Consider the following 22477-nt stretch of genomic DNA (forward strand, 5'->3'; position numbering starts at 1 on the left):
AAAAACAAGTGTTTGAAAACATGTTTTCAAAATGCCTCAAGCTGTACGTAACTACTGTAAATAAAAACCCAGTATCTAAAGTGGTACAAATACTGTTTTAAAATGTATATATTTATTAAGCTACTGTATAGTCTGACAAGTAAACATAGCCTACAGTACATAGTAAACATGGTAACGTGCCTAATTCCTTACATAAGGGAAAGCAGACCATGTCCAGAATTTCTCAGTGACCTAATGCTTTTTCGGGTCGCATCAGTCACTAGTGAGACTCATGTCGCCTACGGTAGGCCTACAGTATATCAATTTTTATTTATTTAATCTCTACATGTAGGTTTCCTGATATTTAAACCCGATTGAACTTGTTTGGCATCAACTGAAAACATTCATCCGTAACTCTGCCAAGCCTACAAGCAAAGATGAACTAGTGAAGGCCATCAAGACGTTTAGGCTTGAGAAACTGGCCGAGGAGATTGGGGGAAGTGAAACTAAAATGTAGATGAGATGTACAGTAGTTTGAAATATACATCTGCATTTTGAAAGAGTGTTTTTTATCATTATTTTATTAACAAAAGCATTAAGATGTTGATGATCAAATACTGTACAGTATATGCTTTATCTGACATTTTGCAGTTAGAAATGTCAAACTTTAGAGTACTTAATACATTGCGAGTTGGGGGGGATTTTTTCACACCCTGCCGAGCTATTAGACTATCCTTTTGTAAATGAATGGAGGTATGAAGAGTCTATTGTTCTGCTAATAGCCCATCATGGAAACGTTGTTTGCAGAATTCACAGCCTGCTACGCCTGTGAAAAACAAAATGCCCCCAGCTGTCCAACACTACTGTAAATAGAAACACAGCATCTACAGTGCTACAAATATATTATTGAATTCGATAAAAATAATTTAATGCACATCATTTTCAATTTTATACTAACAAGTGGTTGCCATGGTGAGTAATCCACCAATAATTGGTATGACACGGCTCTCGGAACCCATTAAGGGGGAGCTTCTAAATGAAAATACTAGCAGATCAATAACATGTCCCTGTAGGTCTAATTACATTTAGAGGATTGGAGAATTCTACATGTATACCTAAGGGGCTTTTATACAATTATAATGCAGGGTTAATAGAGTGATGGGGGTGCTGGAGGTGGGGGTGTGAGCAGGTGGTTCTGGGCAGGTGTGATGCAGTTGTCGTTTGTATGTGTAGGTGCCAAGGCCATTTGACTGCGCCACCAACTTGATTATTTAGCAGACATCACTTGCTGCTTATATTCAGTCAACACATATATCTTAAGAAAATCATTGAATATAATTGAACATTTTCGTTTCTCTTAGAATAAAAAACTTAGTTCAACAACAGTTTAAGTAAGTAATATGCTGCAGTCCAGTTACAGCTTCTTCTGACCAAGTAGAAACAAAAAAAGAATGTGCGTGCAGGACAGAGGAATAGCAATTCTTACACTATTGGTTTATAAGGTGGTGGTCCAAAATAGCATAACTGGTGTATTTTAACACCAATAAACCCACCCGTTTAAAATTGAACTAAGTATATGTCAATCTAGCAAACCAGGCAACTAAAAGCAACTTCCTAAACAATGTTTTGGTCGTTTTCCAGCTTGTTAGCTACCTAGCGAACGTTAAGTTAGCTGGCTAGCCAGTTCAAATAATGACCATATCATATAGCTGACAGCGTCTTAACTTTAGCTAATTTGTATTCATTATTACAGGAAAATACCTCACAACAAGATCATTAATTACAAGTTAATGGCAATCTAATTACAGAAAATAGCGTACGGTTGTGAGTGTGATGAAATAAAAGTAGGGCATTCTACTGGAACATTTTTGAACTTGTACACTGTCTCGTTGGCCTAACGTTATATCCTAATTTGACTTTGGTGCAGGTCATGTTCTTCTTCACATTACCGTTTCTGGTAAACCCACATTATATCAAATAAAATCAACGTTTATTTGTCACATGCACAGGATACAGACGGTGTAAACGGTACAGTGAAATGGTTGCTTGCATAGTGGAATCTTTTGTTTAGACATGTAGCTAGCTAGCTAAACAATGAACCATAATCACAACTCATAACATTACTAGCCTGCACGAATCTACAGGTAGCTAAAGCTAACCAACTATGTTCAATGTTAGCTAGCTAGTTAACATCAGGCTATAATTAGCAATGCAAATGGCTCTGAGATACAAATAATATTACTACACAGATCATACATGTAATGTTAGCTAGCGAGCCAGCCAACCAGCCAGCTATCGTTAGCTAGCTAGCTAACAGTACGCTTTAACTTGCAATGAAAACGAATTTCTGACAAAATTAGAAATGTATAATATCTGAAAATGTAGCAAGCTAGACTCTCTTACCCGTATAAATGGATGAACGCTTCTCCCTCTGTCACAGATGCCATGATTGCCCTTAGTTTGCAGATGTAATCTGAAGAGAGGTATTTTATATAACAGCCTTCTGTGTGTTCTCTTTTCGACTGCCTCCGCATATTTTCAATAAAACACCAGCATTTTCTCCATCTCCTTAGCTATCATACTCTGCTTCCACTGGGCATTCCATTGATTTCAAAACTTGGTCCTCCAGAAAGTGGAGAGCCTTAGCAACACTTTTGCAGTTCTTTGTGATATCATTCAACACCTGCACAGGATCGGTACATCTGAACATCACACCTGCTGGACAGGTACAGGATGGCAACAACAACTGCCCGAGTTACACCAGGAACGCACATCAGTGCTCAGACTGTCCGCAATAGGCTGAGAGAGGCTGGACTGAGGGCTTGTAGGCCTGTTGTAAGGCAGGTCCTCACCAGACATCACCGGCAACAACGTCGCCTATGGGCACAAACCCACCGTCGCTGGACCAGACAGGACTGGCAAAAAGTGCTCTTCACTGACGAGTCACGGTTTTGTTTCACCAGGGGGGATGGTCGGATTTGCGTTTATTGTCGAAGGAATGAGCGTTACACTGAGGCCTGTGCTCTGGAGCGGGATCGATTTGGAGGTGGAGGGTCCGTCATGTTCTGGGGCGGTGTGTCACAGCATCATCGGACTCAGCTTGCTATCACTGCAGGCAATCTCAACGCTGTTCATTACAGGGAAGACATCCTTCTCCCTCATGTGGTACCCTTCCTGCAGGCTCATCCTGACATGACCCTCTAGCATGACAATGCCACCAGCCATACTGCTCTTTCTGTGCCTGATTTCCTGCCAGACAGGAATGTCAGTGTTCTGCCATGGCCAGCGAAGAGCCCAGATCTCAATCCCATTGAGCACGTCTGGGACCTGTTGGATCGGAAGGTGAGGGCTAGGGCCATTCCCCCAGAAATATCTGAGAACTATGCAGGTGCCTTGGTGGAAGAGTGGGGTAACATCTCACAGCAAGAACTGGCAAATCTGGTGCAGTCCATGAGGAAGAGATGCATTGCTGTACTTAATGCAGCTGGTGGCCACAAAACTGTTACTTTTGATTTGACCCCCCCCCCTTTGTTCAGGGACACATTACTCCATTTCTGTTAGTCACATGTCTGTGGAACTTGTTCAGTTTATGTCTCAGTTGTTGAATCTTGTTATGTTCATCCAAATATTTACACATGTTAAGTTTGCTGAAAATAAACACAGTTGACAGTGAGAGGACGTTTCTTTTTTAGGTTTAGGTAGCACATAGGAGGAAATGTTTCCCTGTTGAGATGATTTCCTTTCGAATTTCTAGCCAAAATGTTCCTATTTTTATTAATGTAATGGAGTGGGTTAAGTCTGATCTATACCAAATTAGAATACCCCTGAGTTTCTTCCCTGTGTAACACCTGGTAGTTTGGTGGATGGGACTACCGGCTCTCCTCTATACCATGTTTCTTGCAGGGTGACAAAGTCTGTATTTGGTCCATAGTGTCTAGTGTTATATGTGTGGTCTCACACACTCTCTCTCTCTCTCTCTCTCTCTCTCTCTCTCTCTCTCTCTCTCTCTCTCTCTCTCTCTCTCTCTCTCTCTCTCTCTCTCTCTCTCTCTCTCTCTCTCTCTCTCTCTCTCTCTCTCTCTCTCTCTCTCTCTCTCTCTCTCTCTCTCTCTCTCTCTCTCTCTCCAATTCAATTCAATTCAATTCAATTCAATTCAAGGGGCTTTATTGGCATGGGAAACATGTGTTAACATTGCCAAAGCAAGTGAGGTAGATATTATACAAAAGTGAAATAAACAATACAAATTAACAGTAAACATTACACATACAGAAGTTTCAAAACAATAAAGACATTACAAATGTTATATTATATATATACAGTGTTGTAACAATGTACAAATGGATAAAGCACACAAGTTAAAATAAATAAGCATAAATATGGGTTGTATTTACAATGGTGTTTGTTCTTCACTGGTTGCCCTTTTCTTGTGGCAACAGGTCACAAATCTTGCTGCTGTGATGGCACACTGTGGAATTTCTCCCAGTAGATATGGGAGTTTATCAAAATTGGATTTGTTTTCAAATTCTTTGTGGATCTGTGTAATCTGAGGGAAATATGTCTCTCTAATATGGTCATACATTGGGCAGGAGGTTAGGAAGTGCAGCTCAGTTTCCACCTCATTTTCTCTCTCTCTCTCTCTCTCTCTCTCTCTCTCTCTCTCTCTCTCTCTCTCTCTCTCTCTCTCTCTCTCTCTCTCTCTCTCTCTCTCTCTCTCTCTCTCTCTCTCTCTCTCTCTCTCTCTCTCTCTCTCTCTCTCTCTCTCTCTCTCTCTCTCTCTCTCTCTGTCCTGTCTCTCTGTCCTGTCTCTCTCTCTCTTGCACTCTGTCCTGTCTCTCTCTCTCTTGCACTCTGTCCTGTCTCTCTCTCTCTCTCTCTCTCTCTCTCTCTCTCTCTCTTTATCTTTTCCCTTCTTCCTGTCACCCCCTCTCTCCAACTACCCTTATCAATCTCCTTTCCAACAGCAACCTCTGGTTCTCCCTCTGGTCTGTCAGCCTGTGGTGTATCTGCCCTACAGCTCACCTAGCAGACAGCTCACCTAGCAGATAGCTCACCTAGCAGACAGCTCACCTAGCAGATTGCTCACCTAGCAGACAGCTCACCTAGCAGACTGCTCACCTAGCGGACAGCTCACCTAGCAGATAGCTCACCTAGCAGACAGCTCACCTAGCAGACAGCTCACCTAGCAGACAGCTCACCTAGCAGATAGCTCACCTAGCAGACAGCACACCTAGCAGACAGCTCACCTAGCAGACAGCTCACCTTGCAGACAGCTCACCTAGCAGACAGCTCACCTAGCATGCAGCTCAACTAGCAGATAGCTCACCTAGCAGACAGCTCACCTTGCAGACAGCTCACCTAGCAGACAGCTCACCTAGCATACAGCTCAACTAGCAGACAGCTCACCTAGCAGACAGCTCACCTTGCAGACAGAGGGAGGGAGGAAGCTATTTATGTTGCCAACCTCTAGAGCACATTTCATGACCACATTTCATGACCAGCCTGATGATCAGACCACGCACCAAGGGGCTATTATTACGGCGGCCTGGGTGGGCCGTCGTCGGAGGGGTGTGTGTGAGAGAGAGAGAGAGGGGGGGGGGGAACTGAGAGACCGAGAACAAAATAAATACATCAAGAGGAAGTCCCATAACCTCTACTGTATCCTGGTGATATCCCACAATTGTAACTCTGAATCCACTTATGGGTGACAGCCAGTCTCTCCTGGGCCGCGACTAAGGACTGGGTTGTGGTTAGTGTTTCTATTCACTGGGTCACAGCCACAGGATTATTGGACCGTCTTTAGGTAAATCCCAGGATTATTGGAGATAATAAATGCAAAAGGTTTAGTAACCACTGCTTTAGTTTTCGCCTGGTTTGTTTTCTAATCCTCAGTAGGACAATAGTGACGTCGTCATCATCTCCTCCCTGGTGATTTGGGTAGTTCCCTTAGCACTGACGTCAATCTGTCCAGCTGTGGAATATACACACTGGCACAACTCCCTGGATTAGGATTAATATCCATGAGGGCATCAGTGCCCCCACGCACGCACCACTGTAATCTGAAAGGTATTGATGCAATAGCAATCTGAGATTACCAGAGACAATCAGACCAGTGATCAGTGAGGGTTACTTGTTAGAGATGAGGAAATATATGATCACAATGTCAACAGGTGTGTCCATACACTTCTGTGGTATACATTTTAGTCGTCATCAGAAACCTTGTTGACATGGACTACTTGACCCTGTTTTAATGCCCTATTATGCCTTCTTAACCATATACCAAACAGGTACAAACACATTATAGAACCATATACTGTATGTCAGTGACTCAGTTTATGAACCCTGATTTATCATGATGCGTCTGTTTTGAGACTTAGTCAAGACGGATCAACTAAGAGTGAGCAGTGTGTTCCCATGGGGTTATTTGTACCCTGTATTGCATTTGTGACCTTTATAGTTGTGAGTGAGAGGACGTTTCTTTTTTAGGTTTAGGTAGCACATAGGAGGAAATGTTTCCCTGTTGAGATGATTTCCTTTCGAATTTCTAGCCAAAATGTTCCTATTTTTATTAATGTAATGGAGTGGGTTAAGTCTGATCTATACCAAATTAGAATACCCCTGAGTTTCTTCCCTGTGTAACACCTGGTAGTTTGGTGGATGGGACTACCGGCTCTCCTCTATACCATGTTTCTTGCAGGGTGACAAAGTCTGTATTTGGTCCATAGTGTCTAGTGTTATATGTGTGGTCTCACACACTCTCTCTCTCTCTCTCTCTCTCTCTCTCTCTCTCTCTCTCTCTCTCTCTCTCTCTCTCTCTCTCTCTCTCTCTCTCTCTCTCTCTCTCTCTCTCTCTCTCTCTCTCTCTCTCTCTCTCTCTCTCTCTCTCTCTCTCTCTCTCTCTCTCTCTCTCTCTCTCTCTCTCTCTCTCTCTCTCTCTCTCTCTCTCTCTCTCAATTCAATTCAATTCAATTCAATTCAATTCAATTCAAGGGGCTTTATTGGCATGGGAAACATGTGTTAACATTGCCAAAGCAAGTGAGGTAGATATTATACAAAAGTGAAATAAACAATACAAATTAACAGTAAACATTACACATACAGAAGTTTCAAAACAATAAAGACATTACAAATGTTATATTATATATATACAGTGTTGTAACAATGTACAAATGGATAAAGCACACAAGTTAAAATAAATAAGCATAAATATGGGTTGTATTTACAATGGTGTTTGTTCTTCACTGGTTGCCCTTTTCTTGTGGCAACAGGTCACAAATCTTGCTGCTGTGATGGCACACTGTGGAATTTCTCCCAGTAGATATGGGAGTTTATCAAAATTGGATTTGTTTTCAAATTCTTTGTGGATCTGTGTAATCTGAGGGAAATATGTCTCTCTAATATGGTCATACATTGGGCAGGAGGTTAGGAAGTGCAGCTCAGTTTCCACCTCATTTCTCTCTCTCTCTCTCTCTCTCTCTCTCTCTCTCTCTCTCTCTCTCTCTCTCTCTCTCTCTCTCTCTCTCTCTCTCTCTCTCTCTCTCTCTCTCTCTCTCTCTCTCTCTCTCTCTCTCTCTCTCTCTCTCTCTCTCTGTCCTGTCTCTCTGTCCTGTCTCTCTCTCTCTTGCACTCTGTCCTGTCTCTCTCTCTCTTGCACTCTGTCCTGTCTCTCTCTCTCTCTCTCTCTCTCTCTCTCTCTCTTTATCTTTTCCCTTCTTCCTGTCACCCCCTCTCTCCAACTACCCTTATCAATCTCCTTTCCAACAGCAACCTCTGGTTCTCCCTCTGGTCTGTCAGCCTGTGGTGTATCTGCCCTACAGCTCACCTAGCAGACAGCTCACCTAGCAGATAGCTCACCTAGCAGACAGCTCACCTAGCAGATTGCTCACCTAGCAGACAGCTCACCTAGCAGACTGCTCACCTAGCAGACAGCTCACCTAGCAGATAGCTCACCTAGCAGACAGCTCACCTAGCAGACAGCTCACCTAGCAGACAGCTCACCTAGCAGATAGCTCACCTAGCAGACAGCACACCTAGCAGACAGCTCACCTAGCAGACAGCTCACCTTGCAGACAGCTCACCTAGCAGACAGCTCACCTAGCATACAGCTCAACTAGCAGATAGCTCACCTAGCAGACAGCTCACCTTGCAGACAGCTCACCTAGCAGACAGCTCACCTAGCATACAGCTCAACTAGCAGACAGCTCACCTAGCAGACAGCTCACCTTGCAGACAGAGGGAGGGAGGAAGCTATTTATGTTGCCAACCTCTAGAGCACATTTCATGACCACATTTCATGACCAGCCTGATGATCAGACCACGCACCAAGGGGCTATTATTACGGCGGCCTGGGTGGGCCGTCGTCGGAGGGGTGTGTGTGAGAGAGAGAGAGAGGGGGGGGGGGAACTGAGAGACCGAGAACAAAATAAATACATCAAGAGGAAGTCCCATAACCTCTACTGTATCCTGGTGATATCCCACAATTGTAACTCTGAATCCACTTATGGGTGACAGCCAGTCTCTCCTGGGCCGCGACTAAGGACTGGGTTGTGGTTAGTGTTTCTATTCACTGGGTCACAGCCACAGGATTATTGGACCGTCTTTAGGTAAATCCCAGGATTATTGGAGATAATAAATGCAAAAGGTTTAGTAACCACTGCTTTAGTTTTCGCCTGGTTTGTTTTCTAATCCTCAGTAGGACAATAGTGACGTCGTCATCATCTCCTCCCTGGTGATTTGGGTAGTTCCCTTAGCACTGACGTCAATCTGTCCAGCTGTGGAATATACACACTGGCACAACTCCCTGGATTAGGATTAATATCCATGAGGGCATCAGTGCCCCCACGCACGCACCACTGTAATCTGAAAGGTATTGATGCAATAGCAATCTGAGATTACCAGAGACAATCAGACCAGTGATCAGTGAGGGTTACTTGTTAGAGATGAGGAAATATATGATCACAATGTCAACAGGTGTGTCCATACACTTCTGTGGTATACATTTTAGTCGTCATCAGAAACCTTGTTGACATGGACTACTTGACCCTGTTTTAATGCCCTATTATGCCTTCTTAACCATATACCAAACAGGTACAAACACATTATAGAACCATATACTGTATGTCAGTGACTCAGTTTATGAACCCTGATTTATCATGATGCGTCTGTTTTGAGACTTAGTCAAGACGGATCAACTAAGAGTGAGCAGTGTGTTCCCATGGGGTTATTTGTACCCTGTATTGCATTTGTGACCTTTATAGTTGTGAGTATGGGGGCAAAACTTTCCCAGAATTCCCAGATTTTCCAAAAATCTTGTTTGGAGGATTCACAAATGTCCTGCTTTTCCCTTAACATTCAAATAATCTTCCAAACATTATTCCAACCAATATTCCAATCTTCCATTTCTGGAAAACCGGGGATTTTTTGGGAATGTTGCCAGAATTGTGCAATCCTATTTGTTGGTACAGTTCAGAGAGCTCAGAGAACTGATTCAGCTGTCCTTCAACGAGGCCAAAGCTTTTCTCCAGTAATCAGTATTTGTGACAGCCCGTTTCTATGGCAAAATGTTGTTATTTTGTAAATCTCAGAGTAATTTGTCATGATGGGGCATCAGAGATATGGCACACTGAAGGACAAATCCGACAGATTGCTTTTCCTGTTATTTGTAGATTCTTTGTGAAAAGGTAGACAGATTCTTTTAAATGTTTGTCGATAAGAGAGATCCATTTTCAAATGTATGGGCAATAGTCTCCAGCTATTCAGTGTCTGGAGGTTACAATAATGTAGGCAATTTGCATAATTGGTTAAATATTGTAGCACTATATTTACAATTACTGTTAAAATAGTTTTTAGACAGCCTACTTGACTGGCCGTCTTAGGTGGTCCTTTCAAATATCAACTGGTCATTACTTCATTGTGCAGTTCTCTTGGGCACTGCCCCCTCTCTTTTCTCTCTATCCCCTTCTCTTCTGTCCCTCCCTCTCTTTTCCCCCCTGACTCTTGTGTTAACCTCTGTCACAACGGCCCAGACCGATAATTGAGAGAATCCGGCAATGAACCCTTTTGAGTCTCTCTTTTCTTCCTGTCTTTTATTTCTCCCCACATCCCCCCTTTCTTTAAAAGCCCTGTCTGTCTGTTTCTAGCCAGGGTTTATCTGAGTGTGCGCAACATTATTTAACTTCCCCCTATTGGCTTTTAATAGGAGTCTTCCTCCTGGTGGCCTGTGATAAATTAATGGTCTGAGAATTGCTCCCTGTTGAGAGGCTCTGTCAGTGTCGAAGGAGGAAGTGACTAGAGGGAACACAGGAACACGTCCTCTCATAGGAGGTTAAGGGAGAGACATAAGGACATGGTAGACTGCTCTGCTGGGGTGTGAGTTGGGCTTTTAGTTTAGTTTATTCATTTGACCATTTAAAAAAAACAATCACACATAAAACTTGAAAAAGCCATACATGCACATGAGTAAAATCATGGAGGATAACACACACTAAAGTCTGGGACTTATTTCCATTATGGTCCTCTTGAGACAGGATGGCTAGACAAGATCCAACACAGTGAAATAATAAAACAAAAACAGAGAAGAATAACATCTATCTCGTCATTCCAGTTGCATCATAGGGGCACAGAAGACATCAAACATATTTTTACTTTATTTTTAAAGCTATCCAGAGAGGACATTGTTTTTATGGGCAGAGGCAACTCATTCCATTCTGAGGCTCCAGTATACAAGAAAGTACCTTTCCCAGCATTACCTTTCCCAGCATTACTCCTGAATCTGTATAAGCACACATCAGCAACACCTGATCTGGTGCTGTATCCCTAACACGAGGAAAGTAATCACTTAGATATCTGGGAGCAGGACCATAAATACTTCTGTATACCAAACCTAGTCTAATCTGGGACACCCTAGCCTCAACAGGACGTGGACTCACCTTCAATACTACCCTGATCAGCTTATTTTGGGCTATCTGGAGCTTCCCCTTCATAAGTTTAGATAAGCCCCCAAACCAGGAAGTACTAGCGTAGTCATAATGGCATTGAATGAGGGCAGTAGCTAGTACTTTCATGGAGTCCTTATCAAGCAGCTTGGACTTTTTAGCCAAAAACGTAGTCCTGTCATTAACCTTCCCTAGCACTATATTGGCCATGCTCACACCTCCCAAGCTTCCAACAAGGATACATCCCAAGTAGCTAACAGAGGTTTTAGTAGTCAGCACCTCGCCCCCTAATTCCACACTGATTTCAGAGGACCTACTCAATTTAGGTCTGGATCCAAAAATAATTGCCCCAGTTTTCCCTAAGTGCAGAGATAACTTATTATCTCCAAGCCATTTTCTAATGTTAGTAAGCTCTGTGCTAAGTATGCTTTCCAACATAGTTTTACTTTTGTGAGACACCAGAAGTGTAGAGTCATCCGCATAAAGAAAAAGACGGCAAGAACAAGCGTCTTTCATATCGTTAATATACAATAAAAACAGCAGAGGCCCAAGCACGCTCCCCTGCGGAACACCACAACTCATTGGTTTTGCCTGAGACAGTGAACCATTAAACTCTACTACTTGCTCCCTTCCTGATAAATAGGACTTTACCTAGAGGGATACTGCTTAATAACTTCTTGCAACTATAGGGGGTGCTGTTCCGTATTAGCATTTTTTGGTCTCCAAATTAAACTGCCTCGTGCTCAATTCTTGATCGTACAATATGCATATTATTGTTATTATTGGATAGAAAACACTTTCTAGTTTCTATAGCCGTTGGAATTTTGTCTCTGAGTGGTACAGAACTACTTCTACAGCACTTTTCCTGACAGGGAGTCAGATTTCAGAAATGTTGACCCCTGATCTGGGGTCGGTTTTAAGGTGCCTGTAAATGCTATGGAGAAACCGACACTGCCTACGTCTTCCTCTGGGTGTCAGTACGTCATGACGTTTTGAATGGAGTCGATTGCGCAATCAGAGCCACTATAAAACAACAAAACGTGGAAGTACCGTTCTTTCCCTTCGCGCGTCTTACGCAAGATGGACATCGGACTTGCCTCCTTCCAAATGGTTGTTTAGCCAGTAATATTTCTCCGGTCATGTTTTTACTCGTTATAGTTGTTAAAAACATCATAATGTAGTTAATTTGAACCGTTTTATAGCAATTTATATCCGTTTAGTGCGATTTTGAGGAATTTCTTTGTCGTGCACTTTGAAGCTTTGGGCACGTTTCGGGGTCTCGGTCGATGTTAGTGGACATTTCGAAGGACAGAGGACATCTATCGACCAAAAGAAGATTAGACCCAAGAAAGGATACATTGCCCAAGAATCTGATGGAAAATCACCTCATAGTAAGAAATATTTAATATGATAAATCGTTGTTCTGTCGAAATATTTTAAACGCATAATCCGCCATTTTGTTTGTTATCGCTTCACTTGGCGAACCCTGTATTGCACAGTAAGGATAATTTTAGAAATGTAAATCAGCGGTTGCATTAAGAACTAATTTGTCTTTCGATTCCTGTCAACCCTGTATTTTTTAGTCAAGTATATGATTAGCTTTCGATTAAACTAGATCACTCTGAAAGATGACGTCCGACATTTTGAGGCTTGATTTGCTAGTATTTTCATTGTATAACCACGGTTTTGTATGGCTAAATATGCACATTTTCGAACAAACTCTATATGTATGTTGTAAAATGATGTTACAGGAGTGTCATCGGAAGAATTCTGAGAAGGTTAGTGAAAAAATTTATATATTTTGGCGATGATTACGTTATAGCTCTCTTTGGCTTGAATCGATGCTCTGGTAACGTTTGCACATGTGGTATGCTAACTTATCGATTTATTGTGTTTTCGCTGTAAAACGCTTAGAAAATCTGAAATATTGTCTGAAATCACAAGATCTGGGTCTTTCCATTGCTATGCTTTGTCTATTTTTATGAAATGTTTTATGATGAGTAAATTGGTCATACACGTTGCTCTCTGTAGTAATTCTAGTCGAGTTGTGATGGTCGGTGCAATTGTAAACTGTGATTTCTACCTGAAATATGCACTTTTTTCTAACAAAACCTATCCTATACCATAAATATGTTATCAGACTGTCATCTGATGAGGTTTTTTATTGGTTAGTGGCTATTTATATCTTTATTTGGCCGAATTTGTGATAGCTACTGATGGAGTAAAAAACTGGTGGAGTAAAAAAAGTGGTGTCTTTTGCTAACGTGGTTAGCTAATAGATTTACATATTGTGTCTTCCCTGTAAAACATTTTAAAAAACAGAAATGATGGGTTTATTCACAAGATCTGTATCTTTCATCTGGTGTCTTGGACTTGTGATTTAATGATATTTAGATGCTACTATCTACTTGTGAAGCTATGCTAGCTATGCTAATCAGTGTGTGGGGGGGTGGGGGGTGATCCCGGACCCGGGGTAGAGGCTCGTGAAAGGTTAACCCCAGTGCCTCGAGTTTGGAGATTAGGAGACAGTGGTTAACTGTATCAAAGGCCTTCTGTAGGTCAAGCAGTACCATTCCACACAGATTTCCCTCATCAATCTCGTTCCTGATGAAGTCAGTCAAGTAAAGTAGACATGAATCAGTGTAGTATGTTTTTCTAAAACCCGACTTAAAATCATGTATTAGACCTTGTTTGTTAACATATTCATACATTGTACATGTACAACTCTCTCCAGGATCTTTGATGTTACACAGAGGATAGATACAGGCATATTATTCCCAGGGTCAGACTTTATCCCCTTCTTATACAGAGGTATAACTTTATCTTGTTTCATGTCCATGGGAAAGGTACCTTGTTCAAGAGAGAGATTAACTTCTCACGAGTCACCAACCCTGATCCGGTAGCACCCCTCCCCCCCCCACTGAGTAGCATAGCTAGCATAGCGTCACAAGTAACTTGTAGCATCTAAATATCATTAAATCACAAGTCCAAGACACCAGATGAAAGATACAGGTCTTGTGAATAAAGCCACCATTTCAGATTTTTAAAATGTTTTACAGGGAAGACACAATATGTAAATCTATTAGCTAACCACGTCAGCAAAGGACACGATTTTTTTACTCCCAACAGCTTTTTCCTCCGTCAGTAGCTATCACTAATTCGACTAAATAAAAATATATATAGCCACTAACCAAGAAACAACTTCATAAGATGACAGTCTGATAACATATTTATGGTATAGCATAGTTTTTTTTTTGAAAAATGTGCATTTTTCAGGTATAAATCACAGTTCTACATTGCAGCTGCAATCTGAAATAGTGCTGACCCAGCCAGAACAATTACAGAGACCAACGTCATATAACGAATTACTCATCTTAAAACATTTCAGAAAAATACACAGCGTACAGATATTGAAAGCCCAACATCTGGTGAATCCAAACAATATTTCAGATTTATTAAATGTTTTATAACGAAAACAAAATGTAGCGCTAAATTAGCATAGCTATACCAGGCAGATTCGGCTAGGCGCCCACGGCCAGTTCACATGCACAACAGATATGATATAACATCGTAAATTGGGTCTTACTATGGCTGATCTTTCATCAGAATGTTGATCAAAGTGTCCTTTGTCAAGATGAGTCGTTGGTTCCGTTCAGAATTGTTCCTTTCCCACTCCATTTAGCACAGGTACTGGTCGAGTGGCACGGATCTCTCAAACGTAAATAAAATCAGACGGAACACCACAAAACTCCCGAAAAAATTCAAATAATCTGATTAAACTATATTGAAAAAACATACATTACGATGATCTGGTCACATGTATCAAACAAACTTTGAGACGGAGATAGTTTTCATCCATAATGGCCGCACAACAGAAGACAATCGCAGCTACAAGTCGCACGATTTAGAGAACAGGAAGTTGTCGGTCACGCCAAAGAATTAGCTCTCATTTCACGTCAGTCCCAGATAAACAAGATATTTTTCCTCTGACGTCCTCTTGACACCCAGAGGAAGGCCAATGAGGTGTGTTTCGGGTCATAGGGGGCACGACCATATATAGGCAGAGCGTTGAAGCTGGCATACACATCTTGCTTTTTTCTTCTTGGTCATGGAAAGTGCTGTCAAATGACTTCTGTATCACTCAGAGGCAAAATTGAAACGGTTTTAGAAACTAGAGATTGTTTTCTTTCCAATGGTATTATTTATATGCATATAGTAAGAGCAATAATTGAATAAGAGGCAGTTTAATCTGTAGAGCAAATTATGCTAATGAGAAAATAGCACCCCCTGTATTCTCAAGAAGTTAACGATATGCGTAATACAAGGGCCAATTTGCTAAGCAGAATCTATTAGAAACCTTGCAGGAATATTATCCAGGCCTGTGGATTTGGAGCATTTAAGCTCTGCCAGCATACTGACTGTTTTGGCTGTTGCTACCTTTGCAAAAGAAAAAGAGTTTGGCTGAACCCCTAACTCTACATAATACTTCTTGACTTGGTTGCTTCCATACAAACCAGAACTGGTGGGCAGCTTGCTAACCAGCTTGCTGGCAACAGCAGTTAAAAAAGAGTTGAATTCATTGGCAACCTCTGCCTTTTCATATACCATCTCACCCCTGATGTTCAGTCCAATACTGTTTAGTTTGTTTTTGGTAGTACTACTACAGCCTAGTTCCTTAAATGATTTCCAAAGCTTTTAAGGGTCATTTTTGTTCTCAATTATTTTCTCAGCAAAGTAACCCCTCTTAGCTTCATCCATCCTGCTCTGTGCTTCATTTCTGTGACGTTTATATAGGACAAAATCATGCTGCTCTTGAGAGTTCTTAAATTTTTTAAAGGCCTTATTGCTTGCTTGGATAGATTCTAAAATCTCATGATTAAACCAAGGGCTAGATCTCTGCTTTACCCTGACCCGTCTAATGGGATCCAGCACATTCACCACATCAAGGAATCTACATTTAAAGACTTCCTAGGCACTGTCTACCCCTACACTATCTAGCACAGGTGACCAGTCAATTTTACCCACTTCCTCCCTAAACTTTTCATCACAGTATTTTTTGAGTCCTCTGATTCTTTTTTTGTGACACTTAAATGTATCTTAAAAAATCCTCCTTGTGCAAAATGTAATAAAATGATCACTGATTCCATATACTATTACTCCACTCTGCGATATTTTAGATTTATCAGACACCAATATTTAGTCAATTGTACTTTGCACTGTTTCACATATCCTGGTGGGATCTTTTATCATTTGGGTCAGAGCAAGTGATCTACAAAAGTGCATAAATACATTGTGGGTTGGGCTATTCTTTTTGCAGACATCAGTATTGAAATCCCCTAACAAAATGATTTCCTTCAACAGGGAATCATTACAGTTTGACAACACAATTTCAAGACCTTCATTGAATGCATTCTGCTTGGGCGACCTGTAACACCCCCCCAACAAAATCGGCTTGGTTTTGGAAAGGCAGATATCCAGCCAGAGAATCTCCAAATCAGAGCTTAAGTCTGATCTGACATTAAAAGTAATGTCTGATCTTACAAACGCACATATTCCCCCACCATTCCGATCCTTCCTGACAACAGAGTAATTACAAACAGATGAACAGTCACAAACAGATGAATCCAACCATGTCTCAGTAAATCATAAGACACCCACCTCTGATTTGCAAACCAACAGGCGTATCTCATCGATCTCCGGTAGTAGGCTTCGGACGTTTAAGTGCACAAAATGTAAGCCCTTCTTCCCAAAGGCCTCATTGAATTCCCGATCCACTTGTAACTCGCCTCCCACTGCGCTGCCATCTCCCCACTGCCCTGCCTCCGGTGGCCTCTCTGTCGCCATGGAGCACCCCTCCCCAGGTGCCATTCCATCGTCCTCACCACCATGTCCCCCGTCACTCGCCTCTGTTTGCCTCCGCTCCTCTGTGGACCCCCCCTCCTCCGGTGCACTCTCCACCCTCGGTGAGACCTCTGGTCCCACTCCACCTTCAGCGCTCACACACCCCGTGGGTACAGCACACCGACAGCAACGGTAAGCTTCATTGACCCCGTGCCCAAAGCTAGGATCGCTGCATTTTAGATGAATCCACTGCGCGCATTCCAAACATACCAAAGCTTTGCTGTTACTCTTTATCCACTGTTCGCAAGAGGAGCATGGGTGCATAGGCCGTTTAATGGTGTTTGTGATAAACTGAGGTCCAGGGCATTGATAGATATCACCCGATAAGAGAAGGCATAGAGTTATTATAAGATCTCCACCATTATTAGCGATTTCAGACTGGATTTCGATGACCGTTTTGGTTTGTGCCAAGGTGCTATGAAAGTTTGGTATATAACATTTCTTCCAAAACCCGAAGGGCTGGGTGCCATCAAAAGTGTTTACATGACTGAGAAGTTGCTGAAAATGTACTATTCTTTCATTTAGATTGCAGATGCAATTATTTCCAGTGACATTTTAAACAAACACATGAAGTAAAAGTGCTGCCACCATGCCGAACTTGCCGGTAACAGGGCTCACTGTTGCCCCTGGTGGCCAGTTTCCACGTCATCTCCCGACATCCTCAGACATGCACGGACGTGGAATACTGATTTGTTTCATGGGTGACCTGGCTGGAGCTGCAGCCTCTCAGCAGTGTGTGTGTGTGTGTGTTTTGTTGTTGTTGTTCCTCGAAACATAAATAATGTACAACATCTTTGTGATTATTCCTCCAAATGTATAAATAATTAAGAAGGAAAGTCAGTTCCTTTGGAACTCTCCTTTATAGAGTCATACCATATGCCCTTTTCTCATTTCCTAATTTCCCCTGTGCTTTCTGAAAGACTAATACCGCAGCCTCAAAAATAACATGACCTACCCACTAACAGAGAGCTCTACCATTACCTCCAACTCTCAATGTGCTCTGAAAGGTAATAATGTCCATAGGATAATATTACAAGAGAGTAGACTATCGATACCTCTCAATACCATCTGAAAGGTGTTTCCACAAGAGTAATATTATGTGTTCTTCAGTCAGAAGACGGTTGTCAGTGTTCACTGTGAAGGAAATGGGGTGTGAGTGATGACTGGCGAGGAGGGGACGGAGAGGACCGTTAAAGAACGCTGCTCCCTCAATCTGCTCTGTCTGATTGAAAGTGTTTTGGCTGGCTCACACACACACGCACAGGCACGTACAAATGGCACACACACACACACACACACACACACACACACACACACACACACACACACACACACACACACACACACACACACACACACACACACACACACACACACACACACACACACACACACACACACACACACACACACACACACACACACACACACACACACACAGATTGATGCAGTGCACACACAGACACAACTGTACAAACACCCACACCACACACATATCGATTAATGGCAGGCTACAGTTAAATGAGGGCAAAATGTTTGGCTTTAACAGTTGAGGTCCCACACAGCAGATTAATATCTTTGATCAGTAAAAGTGTTGGGCTTTTATTCTCCTCCACATTCCCCTCAGTGGGTAAACATACACACCCTTCTGAAGACACACCATGTGATTCTAAATGGACACTATTGGACGCCTGAAAGAAAATCACTATAACTAACACTCTGTGTGTTCACTAAGTCATACTCACTGTGTGACATTGTGTAATAGACTATCATTGATCAGTGTGCAGCCAGGTGTTACTCAATCGACAAGCAGTCTCTGCTTATCAGACCCAGTGTACGTGTGTGTGTGTGTGTATTTGTGTTCCAAATTACTTAGCTCAGATGTCTTCCATACAGCAAGCAGCAGGCACACTGAGCTGGAAGAGATGGCTGGCCCAGGCAGGTATTTAGAAAGACTGTCCCAGAGGCTGACAGATTGCAGCCAGCCAAGCACCCCCCCCACCCCCCCCCCCCCCACCACCACCACACACACAACCTTCCCTTCACACACTCATGCGTCAGAAAGATGAGTGTATGAGTCTGTTGTGCTCTTGATGTAATTGCAGTGACATGGTAAGATGAGGGCTGCTCAATGTCCCTGTACTGTCCACATTGACCTGTTCACCTCTCTCTCAAATTGACAATCCTGGCTAGTAGACACACTGACAAAGGACTGATGAGTCACTTCAGCACTACTTACACACACACTGTGGTAACAACACACACACACACACACACTCAAAGATACTCAATAACATATACTTGCCAACACATTCACTCACATGGACACACAAGTCAAACTCACGGACCCCCACACATAGATCGATGCAGTGCACACCACACACAGACACAACTGTACAAACACCCACACCACACACATATCGATTAATGGCAGGCTACAGTTAAATGAGGGCAACATGTTTGGCTTTAACAGTTGAGGTCCCACACAGCAGATTAATATCTTTGATCAGTAAAAGTGTTGGGCTTTTATTCTCCTCCACATTCCCCTCAGTGGGTAAACATACACACCCTTCTGAAGACACACCATGTGCATTATAATGTGCACTACATCCTATTCACTGTGTAACATTGTGTAATAGACTATCATTGATCACTGTGCAGCCAGTTGGTACGCAATCGACAAGCAGTCTCTATCCTAGTCCCGGAGCAGTACAATCATAGCACTGTCACTGTGTGTGTGTGTGTGTGTGTGTGTGTGTGTGTGTGTGTGTGTGTGTGTGTGTGTGTGTGTGTGTGTGTGTGTGTGTGTGTGCGTGCGTGCGTGCGTGCGTGCGTGCGTGCGTGCGTGCGTGCGTGCGTGCGTGCGTGCGTGCGTGCGTGCGTATAGCGTTCTTTCTACACTCTGAGTTCTAGAACATTCCCTTTTGAAAGGACATTGAATAAGATGTCCAGTAATTTAAGAGTTTGTCAGTCTGCAGTCAGACCTTTCTCTCCCCCAGAGAGTACGCAGCAATATGATCTGAATACAAATGTTTTTCTTTGTTAGTTACAGCCCACGCTCTCCATCTCACCGTGGCAAGGATAGAGCAGCCATCAAAGTATGTGTGTGCGAGAGAGATAGTGTGTGTGTGTGTGTGTCAGAAGCTTAATACTGCCTCTTAAAAAGGGGAATGTAATTAAACAGTGTAAGGACGTATGCATGCTCCATCTGACTGTACGCTTATTGCGTGTGTGGGTAGACGTGAAGATGTTCGGAATGCCGTAAAGGATCTCTTCAGAATCTATTCGGTTGAATCGTTAAAATATTCACCTGATTTCTAATTGGCTGATTACTGTTCCCCATCTCCACACTGTGTGAGGCCTATGTGTGAATGTTTGCAGAAGGTTTATTGCCTAATGCCAAATAGCAACAAGGTGTATAATTAAGCAACAAGGCCCGAGGGGGTGTGGTATATGGCCAATAAACCACGGCTAACGACTGTTCTTATGCAAGACGCAACGTTGAGTGCCTGGATATAGTCCTTAGCCATCGTATATTGGCCATATACTTCAAACCCCCGAGGTGTCTTATTGCTATTATAAACTGGTTACCATCTTAATTAGAGCAGTAAAAATATATGTTTTGTCATACCTGTGGTATACGGTCTAATATACCACGGCTGTCAGGTAATCAGTATTCAGGGCTCGAACCACCCAGTTAATAATACGTCATCTACGTCCAAAACTAGTTCAGATAAAGAACGATGCATTCATTTCAAGGCTATAGTTAAGGTTTTTCCTAAACTACTCTCTCCTGTCTCTCCCTCCTCTAGGAGAGCACCTGAGGATCTGTCCCCAGGGCTACACGTGTTGCACCAGTGTCATGGAGGACAGCCTATCCAATCTGAGTCGCACAGAGATGGAGGGCCTGATCAGAGACGCTGGACGGGCCCTGCAAGCCTCCCTCAATGGACAGTACAAGGTCTTCGATGGTGAGTGGGGGATTGAGGAAGGGAGGGAGGGGGAGGGATGGAGGGGGAAGGAAGAGAGGGGAGACCGAGAGAGATGGAAGGTCTGATCATAGAGGCTGGATGAGCCCCGCAAGCCTCCCTCAATGAACAGTACAAGGTCTTTGATGGTGAGTACTGCAGGACACAGGGAGGAATGGAGGGAGGAAGGCAGGCAGAGAGACAGAGGGAGGCAGGCAGGGAGACAGAGGGAAGAATGGAGGGAGGCAGGCAGGGAGACAGAGGGAAGAATGGAGGGGGGAAGGCAGGCAGAGAGACAGAGGGAGGACTGGAGGGAGGAAGGCAGGCAGAGAGACAGAGGGAGGACTGGAGGGAGGCAGGCAGGGAGACAGAGGGAGGAATGGAGGGAGGCAGGCAGGGAGACAGAGGGAGGAATGGAGGGAGGCAGGCAGGGAGACAGAGGGAGGAATGGAGGGAGGCAGGCAGGCAGGGAGACAGAGGGAGGAATGGAGGGAGGCAGGCAGGGAGACAGAGGGAGGAATGGAGGGAGGCAGGCAGGCAGGCAGGGAGACAGAGGGAGCAAAGGAGGGAGGCAGGCAGGCAGGGAGACAGAGGGAGGAATGGAGGGAGGCAGGCAGGGAGACAGAGGGAGAACTGGAGGGAGGCAGGCAGGGATACAGAGGGAGGAATGGAGGGAGGCAGACAGGGAGACAGAGGGAGGGAGGGAGGGAGGCAGGCAGGGATACAGAGGGAGGGAGGCAGGCAGGGAGGCAGGCAGGGATACAGAGGGAGAAAGGGAGGGAGGCAAGCAGGCAGGGAGACAGAGAGGGAGGAAGGGAGGGAGGGAGGGAGGGAGGGAGGGAGGGAAGCAGGGAGACAGAGGGAGGGAGGGAGGCAGGCAGGGAGACAGAGGGAGGGAGGCAGGCAGGGATACAGAGGGAGGGAGGGAGGCAGGCAGGGATACAGAGGGAGGGACAGACAGACAGAGCTTGAGAGGAAGAGGAAACCCTCTGTCTCTTTCCCTCCCTCCTCATATCCGTTATGTCTAACAGTCCTGTGTAAACTCTGCTCTGATCAGTGCGCGTTGGTTAACCAAGAAGAGGTCGTAAGGTCTCTCTCTCTCTGTGTGTGTGTGTGTGTGTGTGTGTGTGTGTGTGTGTGTGTGTGTGTGTGTGTGTGTGTGTGTGTGTGTGTGTGTGTGTGTGTGTGTGTGTGTGTGTGTGTGTGTGTGTGTGTGTGTGTGTGTGTGTGTGTGTGATAGTAATAGAGAGAAGAGAGAGGATTGTCAGGGGTCTTTGAAGGCATATATATGTGTGTGAGAGTGTGTGTCTATTAGCTTGCATTCATGTGCCTGTACGTCTGTGTACGTGTCTGTATACAAATACAATGAGTTTATCACTGTGAGCTATTTACTGCGGAATCATAGTGTCAGAAGTCACTTTATTTCAGGGAGAGTGTTTTTCGTTGCGCATGCTGTAAGTAGTCCAGACAGAACAGCTGGGCTGTCTCCAACTCTACTCCCTCTATCCCTCCGTTCCAACCATCTCTCCGTACACAACACACTAGACACATCATCCCTTGCTTTTCCTCTCCTCTACCTACTCAAGTCTCTCTCAACCATCAGTCTCAGGTCCCAGAGTATGTCATAATCTGCTTGTGTCCTTTGGAGGGAAATCCATGTCTCCACGACGTGAAGGATCACAAGTGTACACACACACT

General features: G+C 43.6%; 1 protein-coding gene across 1 annotated transcript in view; it reads left to right on the plus strand.

The window, feature by feature from the left end:
* The window catches only part of LOC139560620 (glypican-1-like), a 144218-nt gene that overhangs the window by 58913 nt on the left and 62828 nt on the right, over window positions 1–22477 (plus strand). The window contains exon 3 of the mRNA XM_071377553.1: window positions 20624–20782. Within this exon, the coding sequence (XP_071233654.1) occupies window positions 20624–20782 (159 nt within the window). The remainder of the gene's footprint in view (window positions 1–20623; window positions 20783–22477) is intronic.

Source organism: Salvelinus alpinus, chromosome 30 (assembly GCF_045679555.1).
Source record: "Salvelinus alpinus chromosome 30, SLU_Salpinus.1, whole genome shotgun sequence".
In the NCBI taxonomy this organism is placed as follows: Eukaryota; Metazoa; Chordata; class Actinopteri; order Salmoniformes; family Salmonidae; genus Salvelinus; species Salvelinus alpinus.